The sequence below is a fragment of the Pristis pectinata genome, chromosome 7 (genome assembly GCF_009764475.1).
Source record: "Pristis pectinata isolate sPriPec2 chromosome 7, sPriPec2.1.pri, whole genome shotgun sequence".
Lineage (NCBI taxonomy): Eukaryota > Metazoa > Chordata > Chondrichthyes > Rhinopristiformes > Pristidae > Pristis > Pristis pectinata.
Genome location: NC_067411.1, coordinates 36,268,396 through 36,281,281, shown reverse-complemented (window position 1 = coordinate 36,281,281; position 12,886 = coordinate 36,268,396). Strand labels below are relative to the sequence as shown.

The following is a 12,886-nucleotide window of genomic DNA, read 5'->3' as shown; positions in this document are numbered from 1 at the left end:
AAGGCAGCTGCCACAATGCAGGGGGAGAAAACATTGAGGTCTAGCTGCTAAACTATAGGACACTAGCTGCTAGCTGCTAAACTATAGGACCTCTAGCCTCTTGTGTCTCCACATCACCCACCAGCTGCTTTCTCCCAACTCTACGTCTACCCTGCCCCACCTGGTTCCATCTGCCCATCATCTCCTCCTCACCTGGTTCCACCTATCACCTACCACCTCCTGCCTCACCCATTTCTCTTTATACTGTCTCCACTGTACTTTCAGTCCTGATGCAAGATCTTGGCCAGAAATGTTGACCATCCTTCTGCCTCCACAGATGCTGCCTGAGTTCCTCCAGCAGTTTGTTTTTTGCTCCATCTTCACTCTCTTGTGTTTTCAGGATCTCTACATGACTGGAATTTCCAGGTTTCCACCTGCAATCACCCTCCCTCATAAACAGGGAGGCATTTCTTTCCAGGCTGTGAAGTTTCACCCATCTGCACCTGTGGGGTGTTTTTAGCACATTCATTCTAAAGAGAAAGGTGGTGTATTTCATCCAAGTGGGTGTTGCAATGTTGAAGTAGTTAGTAGAGGCTAAATAAGCTTGTACAATGTAGTTCAGTCTTCTGGAAATTCTAGATCAGCTACAGAAAAACTTTGAAGAGGCAGAAATTATAAAAAGGAATAAAAATAAATTTCAGATATGATAAACAAAGATAAAATACTAAAGTGATTAATTGTAAGTTCTAACCACCCAATATCACTTGCTCTCCAAATGCTTTTTGGAATTATTTTACTAATTTGTATATGTTACACTTGATCCCCTCAAGTGTAATTGTAACTGTGGTTCAAGTTCTGATCAATACCACATCACACTAGTTGCATTCTGGCATCCCCAAATGGGCCTGTTTATTGTATTTACTGTATATCTGTTAACCAATCCTTTAAACTTCCTAGTATATTACATCAGTCTCCTGAGCTCTAATCTTTTTTCTGCCTGTTTGGAATTTCAATAAAAACTTTTCGATGTCCAAATCATAAAAGTACAATGATGTTATATACGATCTACGAAGTTGTAATCTCCTTAATAGATTTTGGTAATTCCCTAGTCTCGATGTCAAGCTTATTTGCTGTGTTTTCCCTTTCTCTCCATTTTTGGACAATGGGGTTACACTACCTTTAATCTACAGAAAATCTTTGTTTATCATATCTGAAATTTATTTTTATTCCTTTTTATAATTTCTGCCTCTTCAAAGTTTTTCTGTAACTGATCTAGAATTTCCAGAAGACTGAACTGCATTCCTTGAGCCCATTCTTTAAATTACTTTTGCTAATTTGCCTTTTCCATTCTGTATAAGTATTAAAGTCAATGTCAATATTGCTTTACCTTTGTTACACATTCCTCTAAATCCCTGATTTGTCATTATGACTCAGACTTATTATTGCTGGGGAGCTTGCAAACAATTCTCACTAGCTTTCTTTTATTTCTTAATTCTTTTCTACATCCTACTTCCAATATTACTGCTGACTTTATTATATCCTTTACCATCAGGGCCTCCTTATCACCTTTTTAACTTCCAATCAATTTCTCCCCTTGCCACTTTGTAAGTGGCTTTGGTAGTAATTTGAAGGTTGTTACCTTTTGAGCTCTGGAGACTCAAGAGACTGCAGATGCTGGGATCTGGAGCAAAAAAACGAGATGCTGGAGGAACTTGGTGGCTGGGGCAGCAACTGTAGAGGTAAATGGAGAGTTGACGTTTTGGACTGAAAGAGAGAGGGGAGACAGCCAGTATAAAATAAAGGGAAGGGGTGGAGCAAGATCCGACATGTGTGTTAGGCAGATGCAGGAGGGAAGAATGGAAGTAGCGATAGAGGCTGGGAGGTGATAGGTGGAAGTGACAAAGGGCTGCAGATGATGGAATATGATAGGAAAGCAAGGTGGAGCATGGAATCAAATAAGGGAGTTGGGATGGGCAGATGGGAACAGTGGGGGGAGTGGTCTCAGTGGAAGCAGTTTGTGAGTGATGGAGTTGGTAGAGAAGGGGAAGGAAAGGGTGCTGGGGTGGGTGTAGGGGGAGCTGGGTAGACCAGGAGGAGAGGGAAGATTGTAGTGTTTATGGCACTAACAATTTTTATATTTCATATTGGGTAAGGACAGTTGGCACAAAGAACCAATAAAACATCTCCTGAATTTTAACCACAAATCCACAGCTATTGTCTGATAATTTATTCTACTACATTTGTAAATTGGTAAATTAGAAATTGTTAAAAGTATTAAAATTTACTGGTTTCAAAAGGCTACAGCAATTTAACTGTGGCATTAATATTAACATAAAATAACAGTGAATAAAAGAAAGTAACAGCAATATAATAAATGTAACAAGCATTATATTTATGGAGGATCTTGGGAACATTGACAGTTGGGTGGAGCAATGAAATTAGTGAAGTGATGGGTGAGGCTTGTGATAGGGACTGGAGCATGAAGCTTGGAAGAGAAAAGAGGCTTCCCTGAGGATATGGCAGGATGTTGCCACCTTGTAAGAAGTGTTGAAACAATCCCTTTTCAAAGTCAAAGTCAAGTTTATTGTCATATGCACAAGTACATGTATGCACAAGTGCAATGAAAAGCTTATTGGCAGCAGCATCACAGACACAGAGCATAATATAAGCAGCATTCACAAGATAAGCATAAATTATACACAATTTTTACAAGAAAACAACACAATTAGAACAAAAGTAAAAGTCAATTTTAGTCAAAGTGATCAGAGTGACCATAGTATTGCCAAACTGTAGTGGTGATTAGGGTTTTGCTAGTTGGTTCAAGAACTGAATGGTTGAAGGGAAGTAGCTGTTCTTGAGCATAGTGGTGTGGGACTTCAGGCTTCTGTATCTCCTGCCCGATGATTGCTGCGAAAAGATGGCATGGTGGGGATCTTTTGTGATGGATGTTGCCTGCTTGAGGCAGCGCCTCCTGTTGATACTACTGATGGTGGGGAAGGATGTGCCTGTGATATATTGGGCTGAGTTTCTTGCGTTTCTGCACATTTCAATTGCCATACCAGATCATGATGCAACCAGTCAGGATACTTCGACAGTACATCTGTAGAAGTTTGTTAGAGTGTTTGGTGACAAACTGAACCTCCTTAAACTCCTAAGAAAGTAATGATGTTGGCGCGCTTTCCTTACGATTGCATCTGTGTTGGGCCCAGGACAAGTCATCTGAAATGTTAACGCCCAGGAATTTAAAGCTGCTGACTCTCTCCACTGCCAATCTCCCAATGTAGATTGGTGCATATTCATCCTCCTTCACCTTCCTGAAGTCAACAATCAGCTCTTTAGTTTTGCTGACGTTGAGCGAGAGGTCGTTATTGCGGCACCTCTCAACCAGGTGTCCTATCTCACTCCAGTAAGCTGACTCATCGTCACCTGTGATTCATCCAACAACAGTAGTGTCATCGGTGAATTTGAAGATGGCATTGGAGCTGTGCTTAGCCACACAGTCATGTGTGAATAGAGAATAGAGCAGGGGGCTAAGCATACAGCCTTGAGGTGCAACTGTGTTGATGATCAGCGAGGAGGAGATGTTACCGATCCTCACTGGGGTCTGCCCAGTAGGTAGTCGAATATGCAGTTGCAGAGGGAGGTACAGAGGCCCAGGTCTTAAAGTTTGATGATGAGTTTGGTTGGGATGATTGTGTTGAACGCTGAGCTGGAGCTGATGAACAGCAGCCTGATGTACGAGTTCTTGTTGTCCAGATGGTCCAGAGCAGAGTGAAGAGCCAGAGAAATCGCATCTGCTGTTAACCTGTTGTAGCAGTAGGCAAATTGGAGCGGATCCAGGTCATCGCTGAGGCAAGAGTTGAGTCATGCCATAACCAACCTCTCGAAGCACTTCATTATGGTTTGATGTAAGCGCTACCTGATAGTAGTCATTGAGGCAGGTCACCACACTCTTCTTGGGCACTGGTACAATAGATGCCTTTTTGAAGCAGGTGGGAACCTCAGACCACAGAAGCAAGAGGTTGAATATGTCTGTAAGTACTCCAGCCAGTGGGTCCATGCAGATCTTTAGTACTCAGCCATGTATGTCATCTGGATCAGATGCCTTTCATGGATTCACTCTCTTGAAGGATGCCTGGATGTTGGCCTCAGAGACTGAGATTACAGGGTCATCTGGAGATGTGGGGGCTCATGTGGGTGTGTCAAAGTTCTCCCTATCAAAGTGTGCATAAAAGGCATTGCACTCAACTGGAAGTGATGGGTCGTTGCCACTTATGCTACCCGATTTCACCTTGTAGTAAGTTATATTGTGCACGCCCTGCCACAGCTGTTGTGTGTCCATCTGTGTTTCCAGTTTAGTCTGAAATTCCCTCTTTGCACTTGCAATGGCCTTCCGGAGGTCTTTTCTGGACTTCTTATGACTCTGGGTTATCAGCCCTAAACACCACAGACTAGCCCTCAGCAGATTACGAATCTCCTGGTTCGTCCAGGGTTTCTGGTTGGGGAATACTTGGAATGTTTTTGTGGGTACACACTCGTCCGCGCACGTCCTTATGAAATCAGTGACGACTGGCATATTCATTGAGGTCTGCTGACGAATCCTTGAACGTGGTCCAGTCCACCGACTCGAAGCAATCCTGAATTTGCTCCTCTGCTTCGTCCATCCAGCTCTTTGTAGTCCTCTTCACCAGTGCTGCGCTCTTCAGTCTCTGTCTGTATGCAGGCAGAAGAAGCACAGCCAGGTGGTTGGATTTACCAAAGTGCAGGCGAGGGCTGGAGCGCTAGGCGTTCTTGATGGTGGTATAGCAGTGGTTGAGTGTGTTGAGCCCTCTAGTATTGCAGGTGATGTGTTGATGGTGGTTAGGCAGAGACTTCTTCAAGCTGACCTGATTAAAGTCTCCTGCTATGATGTGACAGGCATCGCGGTCCTTTTCCGAAGGAGCCAAGTGCTCCTACATTCACTGCACTACTGAATTTTCATGTTCCTGGGAAATTCATGCATCAACTTAAGTTCACAGTGGCATTTAGGAATCCCTTGATACTTCTTATCTTCCCTGTGTTTAAATGTTAGCCAGCAAAGTAAGCGAGGGTTATGTTCTACAAATTACACTTTTTAGCTACTCTCCAACACTTTCCTGTCCGTTTTGGGGGAATTTTGTCAAGAACGTAGTTTTCCATTATTATTAATGCTACATGATTGTTCTGTGAGATAGACTTTTGGAAATGGCCTCAGGTGTTATATTGGTATTATTATTATTGTGTTATCAATCTGCATTTCCAATATGGAAAAAAATTCTTGTTACTCATTATTTCAGTGATTTTTTTTTAACCTACTATCTTGACTTGCCAACTGAAATAATGAGGAATAATTGCAATTGTGCTAAATGTTGGGCTATCTGCATAGACTTTTCTTGACATTTATTTATAATTGGTTCTTCAGCATTGAGTACTTAACTGTATTCATATAGGACAGAACGTCTTTTTGGACCATTTACTATGGTGCATATATTGAGCTCCATTAACAGCAATTCTTGATCCTAATTGAGCATTTCTTTTGAAATTACACTAGCGCAATCTAATTGTATTAACTTAACTGAATGGTTTAATAATTTGTCTACCCGATGCAAGTGCCATGGCAGTAATTCTAGTGCACTTGAAAAGATATGAGAGATATCCGATATTGCAACGTTTTTGGAACTGGAACAGAAATTCATAGTTTACATATGCTAAATATACAATTGCAATTATTTAGAAAAAGATTTTTCAATAATGTAGCCTTTTCTCCAATATATTAGAGTAATAATTGCTAACATCAGTCATCAATACCTTTTTGATCATCTTTCATCACACCTACTTTTGTTTTGTTTTACTTAGAGAGTTTAACAATAATCTCTGGAATGTTATTTGAGATTGTAGAATTGTTTGTATAGTTACAATACAACTTAAAAATCATTGGGTTAAATCAATTTGGTGAGGAGGGAATGTTGTCTGGAAGGAATTAATATTGGACCATAAGATATTGGAGCAGAATTAGGCCATACGGCCCATCAAGCCTGCTCTGCTATTCAATCATGGCTGATTTTTTTTCCAACCCCAATCTCGTGCCTTCTCCTTTAACCCTTACAAATCAAGAACCTATCAATCTCTGCCTCAAGAACACCCAAAGACTTGGCCTCCACAGTCCTCTATGGGAATGAATTCCACAGATTCACCACGCTCTGGCTGAAGAAATTCCTCCTCATCTCAGTTCTAAAGATATGTCCCTTTATTCTGAGGCTGTGCGCTCGGATCCTAGACTCTCCTACTAATGGAAACATCCTCTCCACATCCACCCTATCCAGGCCCTTCAGATTCCGGTAGGTTTCAGTGAGATTTCCTGCTCATCCTACTGAATTCCATCGAGTACAGGCCCAGAAGCATCAAACACTCCTCATACATTAAGTCTTTCATTCCTGGGATCATTCTTGCAAATTCCTCTGGACCCCCTCCAGGGCCAGCACATCCATCCAAAATTGCTCACAATATTCCAAATGCAGTCTGGCTAATGCCTTATAAATTGTCAGCAGTGCGTCCTTGCTTTTATATTTTAGTTCTCTCAAAATGAATGCTAACATTGCATTTGCCGCCTTTACAACTGACTTAACCTGCAAGTTAACCTTCAGGGAATCCTGAACTAAGACTCCCAAGTCCGTTTGCACCTCTGATTTCTGAATTTTCTTCCCATTTAGAAAGTAGTCTACACCTTTATTCTTCCTACCAAGTGCATAACCCTGCACTTCCCTACGCTGTATTCCATCTGCCACTTCTTTGCCCATTCTCCCAACCAGTCCAAGTCCTTCTGCAGACTCCCTGCCTCTGCAACACTACCTGTTCCTCCACCTATCTTGGTATCACCCGCAAACTTGGCCACAATACCATCAGTTCCTTCATCCAGGTCATTAATGTATAAAATTAAAAATTTGTAGTCGTAACACTGACCTGCACTAGTCACGGCAGCCATTCTGAAAAGGACCCTTTTATCCCCACTTTCTGACTCTGCCAGTCAGCCAGTTTTCTATCCATGCTAGTACCTTGCCTCTAACACCATGCGCTCTTATTTTAGCAGCCTCGTATGCAGCACCTTGTCAAAGGCCTTCTGAAAATCCAAGTAAATAACATCCACTGATTCTCCTTTGTCTAACCTGCTTGTTACCTCCTCAAAGAATTCTAAAAGATTTGTCAGGCAAGATCTTCCCTTAATGTCCTATTTTATCATACACTTCCAATTTCTCCAAAATTTCATCATTCATAATACTCTTAAATCTTACCAACCACTGAGGTCAGGCTGACCAACCTACAATTTCCTGTCTTTTGCCTCCATCCCTTCTTAAACAGAAGTGTCACATTTGCGATTATCCAGCCCTCTGGCACCCTCCTTGTCTCCAGTTATTCTTGAAAGACCACTACTAATGCCTCCACAATCTCTTCAGCTATTAAGTATATTCTAGTTAAACATGATTAATTGTAATTTCAGTTTTATCAAGGAACTCATTGTTCTCTGCTTTATTTCAGGTGAATGGTATACCACTCCTAGGTAAGAATCACAAAGATGTTGTGAGTATTCTCAAGGACTTGCCTATTAGTGTCACCATGGTCTGCTGCCACCCGGTCCTTGAGGTCAGAAGGGAAACTGATATTGATAGCATGGTTTCCATAGAAGAACCCCTTCAAGCAAATGAAGAGGTATATTCTTAATCAGTACTAATGTTAAAGTATTCTTCGTGAATTCTCCGATGAAAGTACTGTTTGCATCACTTCAGTGGGTTTTATATATCTGATAATGGACCATGGAGAATTAAGTTTGTACATTGTGACTTCAAAACAAGTCTTGAAGTACAAAACTGAAAGGTCTTGTAGTTTATGAGTAATCTAAATGTAAAGATTACAATATTGGTGATGTTTTTCTCATTCACATCCAGCAGGGTTAAATATATTGCAGCAGCTAATGTTTGTTTATTGAGAAACTGATGGGACATGTTCTGGTATTGTGAAGTTATAGAACTGAAGTGTTGTAAGACTTCTATTCATTTATGGTTTGTGAGTATCACTGGCAAGTCCAGCATGTTTTTCTTTTGCCCATCTTAATTGTTCTTGAACTGAGTGCCAAGCCACTTAAGGTGACTGTCAACTACATGGCTGTGGGTCAAGAATTGTATACAGGCCAGATATTGTATACAGGCCAGATGTAGAAACTGACTTGAATAAGTAAAAAAAAGACTTGCCTTTTTCCTGTACCCTATTTCTCCCATTGATTCAAGTGAGAACTGCTATGCTTACCTGAGGTTTAACTGGGCACAGGCTTAGTCTGCTGGCTTCCCAGTGGGAGGATTGGAAAGCCAAAGGAAGTTCATATTGCTCCACTGGACCCCATCAGCAATCCACCACCAACTGAGGCCTATGCTAGCACTGGATGCTGGCTCTTGTGTGTGGATATCTGGAGAAGTCCTGGTATAAGCACAAGAATTAGGTCAGATGGGATGGGAATAGAATTACATAGAACATAGAAGAGTACAGCACAGGAACTTGATGTCTGTGCCAAACATGATGCCAAATTAAACACATCCCTTCTGCCTGCATATGATCCGTATCCCTCCATTCCCTGAATATTCATCAAAAAGCCTCTTAAGCACCACTATCATACCTGCTTCCACCACTTTCCCTGGCAGCCTGTTCCAGGCACCTACCCCTGTCTGTGTAAAACAAAACTTGCCCTGCACATCTCCTTTAAACTTTCCCCTGTCACCTTAAAGCTATGCTTTCTAGTATTTGACATTTCTGCTCTGTCACCTTAAAGCTCTGCTTTCTAGTATTTGACATTTCTCCTCTGAGGAAAAAAATTCTGACTGTCTGCCCTACCTATTGCCTCTGCACAGTACATTGAGGTAGTACAAGGTAAAACAACAATGCAGAGGAAAGTGTCACAGCTACAGAGGAAGTGCAGTGCAGTTAGACAATAAGGTGCAAGGTCATAACAAGGTAGATTGTGAGGTCAAGAGTCAATCTTATCATATAAGGGAACCGTTCAGTAGTCTTATCACAGTGGGATTGAAGCTGTCCTTGAGCCTGGTGGTATGTGCCCTCAGGCTCCTATATCTTCTGCCTGATGGGAGAGGAGAGAAGAGAGAATGACCTAGGTGGGTGGGGTCTTTGATTATGCTGGCTACCTCACTGAGGCAGTCACATTCTCAGGATACAACGTAAGACATTTAAGGCTGAGAGGAGGGATACAACATATGACATTTAAGACTGAGGAGGAAAGATTTCTTCACTCAGCAGGTGGCAATCTTATGGAATTCTCTACCAGAGAAGGAGATGGAGGTTAAGTTGCAATATATTTAAGCTGAAGGTAGGTTTCTGAACACGAGACATCAAGGAGTATGGGGAGAGAAAACAGTCACCATTTCTCTGTGCAGCTGTTGATTCACTTCTTGATATTCCCACCATTTTTTTGTTATGATTATATTTCCTGCTGGCTGCCAGGCTATTTGTAAAACCACTGCAAATGCTAAAGGAAATTTTGCCCCAAAAAATCTGGGTGCCCAGTTTCCTTCAACTTTCTGATTTGTATTTTGAAATTATGATAATCTAGGAGTGTTTTGCATTAGTAAATTGTATCTTGTACATAGTTTGCTGGTAAAAATAAAAATTCAAATGAATATGTTGGTATCATTTTCTAGGTAGAGTTTCTTCCTTCATCAGTGCCTCTGGCTTGGAGTAGAGATCAAGGGGAACCAGCTGGTAACAAAGGATTTTTACAGGTATTGATCTTTGTTTGTTTCTCATTTGAATCTGATTTAAATTAATACTGAATCCATCTCCATCAGGATCTTTGTGTTGCCATCCATGCTAGGTGCAGGCATAAGTCCACACACAAATTATAGAACAAAAACAGAAAAAGCCAGATGAACTCAGCCAGTCAAATAGCATGTGCAGAACAAAAAACCAGTTAAAGTTTCGAGTCGGGGCCCCTTCCTCAGAACTGGGGGAAGAGTGGAAGGGTTACAGGTTTTCGAACAGAGCTGGAGGGTGGAGCGAGATGTTAGACTAAAGACTATATGGAGATGGATTAAGACAGATGAGGTGATAATGAAACATAAATACTGATTGTTGAGAAAAACACATTAGCATAATAATGGGAAAGTATGAGAGAGCAGTTTACTTGAAGTTGGAAAGTTCAGTGTTCATTCCAGAAAGTTGCAAGGTGCCCAAACAGAAGATAAGATGTTATTCTTCTAGTTTACGTTAGATGCCACTTATAGCAGTAGAGGAGACTGCAGATAGACAGGTCAAAATAAGAATGGAATTGAGAATGACTGTGGTATTCAACAGGAAGCTCAGGATCACTCCTATGGACTGAGCACAGATGCTCTGCAGAATGATCACCCTATCCTGCAGCACTATCTTGCATTGTATCTACAAGGAGGTGCAATGTTTCAGGCCATAACTATTACCATACATGTGTTTTGGGTTTAAACTATCCCGATTGGAGGGTGGCGAATGTTGTCCCCTTGTTCAAAAAAGGTAGTAGGGATAGTCCAGGGAATTACAGACCAGTGAGTCTCACGTCTGTGGTGGGTAAGCTGTTAGAAAGGATTCTAAGGGATAGGATCTATGAACACCTAGAGAATCATGGACTGATTAGGGACAGCCAGCATGGCTTTGTGAAGGGAAGATCTTGCCTCACAAGCCTGATAGAGTTCTTTGAGGAGGTGACGAGGAAGATTGATGAGGGTAGTGCAGTGGATGTGGTCTATATGGATTTTAGTAAGGCGTTTGACAAGGTTCCTCATGGTAGGCTTCTTTAGAAGGTCAGAGGCCAAGGGATCCAGGAAAGCTTGGCTGTGTGGGTTAGGTATTGGCTTGCCTGTAGAAAGCAGAGGGTTGTGGTGGAGGGAGTGCCCTCGGATTGGAGGGCAGTGACTAGTGGCGTCCCGCAGGGATCGGTTCAGGGACCTCTACTTTTTGTGATATTTATAGATGACTTAGATGAGGGGGTGGAAAGCTGGGTTAGTAAGTTTGCGGGCGACACTAAGATCGGCGGTGTTGTGGATAGTGTGGGGGGCTGTCGGAGCTTACAGAGGGATATTGATAGGATGCAGAGCTGGGCTGACAAGTGGCAGATGGAGTTCAATCCGGAGAAGTGTGAGGTGGTACACTTTGGAAGGACAGATTCCGGGGCAGAGTACAAGGTAAATGGCAAGGTACTGAGCAGAGGGATCTGGGGGTTCATATTCACAGTTCACTGAAAGTTGCCTCACAGGTGGATAGAGCAGTTAAGAAGGCCTATGGGATGTTAGCTTTCATAAATCGTGGGATTGAGTTTAAGAGCCGCAAAGTGATGATGCAGCTTTACAAAACTCTAGTTAGACCACACTTAGAGTACTGTGTTCAGTTCTGGTCACCTCATTATAGGAAGGATGTGGAGGCACTGGAGAGGGTGCAGAGGAGATTTACCAGGATGCTGCCTGGATTAGAGCGTATGGAATATGAGGAGAGGCTTAAGGTGCCTAAGGCTTTATTCACTGGAAAGGAGGAGGATGAGAGGAGACATGATAGAGGTATATAAAATATTGAGAGGAATAGATAGACAGTCAGCGCCTCCTTCCCAGGGCACCAATGCTCAAGACAAAAGGGCATGGCTTTAAGGTTATGGGTGGGAGGTTCAGGGGAGATATCGGGGGAGGTTTTTCACCCAGAGAGTGGTTGGTGCATGGAATGCACTACCTGGGGTGGTGGTAGAGGCTGATACATTGGACAGGTTCAAGAGTTTGTTGGATAGGCATATGGAGGAGTGTGAGATAGAGGGATATGCGGGAGGAAAGGGTTAGATAGTGTGAGGGTGGTTTGATGGACGGCACAACATGGTGGGCCGAAGGGCCTGTTTTGTGCTGTATGGTTCTATGGTTGACATTTCACTGTTCACTCTTCCAAAATCTTCCATGACTTTAATAAAAAAAAAAGTTTGGATCTCTTCTTACTTAGATCCCTTCAAATGAGATCCCTTCAATTAAAAAAAAATCTGCCTTTTTGCCAAAGCTGTTGAATTGAATGCCAAATTTCCCAAGGCTTCAGAAGCCTGGCTGATCCATTTTAAACTTGAAAGGTGATTTTAGTCAAAATGATTAGGATTTTTCTGTCTGTGCTTCCTGGCTACATGACGAGGCTGGTCATCCATTGAGTTGGTAAACTTATAGCAACAAGCTACATTCAGGGAGTAACACACACAAAATGCTGGAGGAACTTAGCAGGTCAGGCAGCATCTACCTTCCCCCTCTCACCTGGACTCGTCTATCAGCTGCCAGCCTGTGCTCCTCCCCTGACCTTCTCATTCTGGCTTTTGCCCTCTTCCTTTCCAGTCCTGATGAAGGGTCTCGACCTGAAACATCGACTGTTTATTTTCCTCCATAGATGCTGCCTGACCTCCTGAGTTCCTCCAGCATTTTGTGTGTGTTGCTCCAGATTCCAGCATCTGCAGAATCCCGTGTGTCTATATTTAGGGAGTACAGAGGGACAAGGGAGGAATTGGAGACCTCATGGAGAGATTGGCAGGGTCATGGAGGAGTAGATTATAAGAGATCAGGTGGAAGATCAAGAAGCTTGCATGGGGGTGATTGGAAAAGTTTGGAAGACTAAGACTTGTGGGAGAATCAGAGGATTGTGGGAGTGGAAGAATAGGAAGAGGGTATTGAAAGAAGGTCAGAAGCACCTTGACTGTAGACCGCAGGTCATGGGTAAAATAGATAAACTTGATCCAGTCATTAATTAAAGTCTATCATCAACTTTCCTGCACCTTCTTTTGGGCCGTCACTTCTGTAATGCAGTGATCTGAATTGGAATCATTCTGATTGCAGCCAAATAACTGTTATAG

General features: G+C 42.3%; 1 protein-coding gene across 10 annotated transcripts in view; it reads left to right on the top strand.

The window, feature by feature from the left end:
* The window catches only part of LOC127572484 (multiple PDZ domain protein), a 295,812-nt gene that overhangs the window by 180,782 nt on the left and 102,144 nt on the right, over nt 1-12,886 (top strand). For all 10 annotated transcript variants that reach the window (XM_052019821.1, XM_052019820.1, XM_052019825.1 and 7 more), the window contains 2 exons: nt 7,531-7,701; nt 9,696-9,776. In XM_052019821.1, the coding sequence (XP_051875781.1) occupies nt 7,531-7,701; nt 9,696-9,776 (252 nt within the window). The remainder of the gene's footprint in view (nt 1-7,530; nt 7,702-9,695; nt 9,777-12,886) is intronic.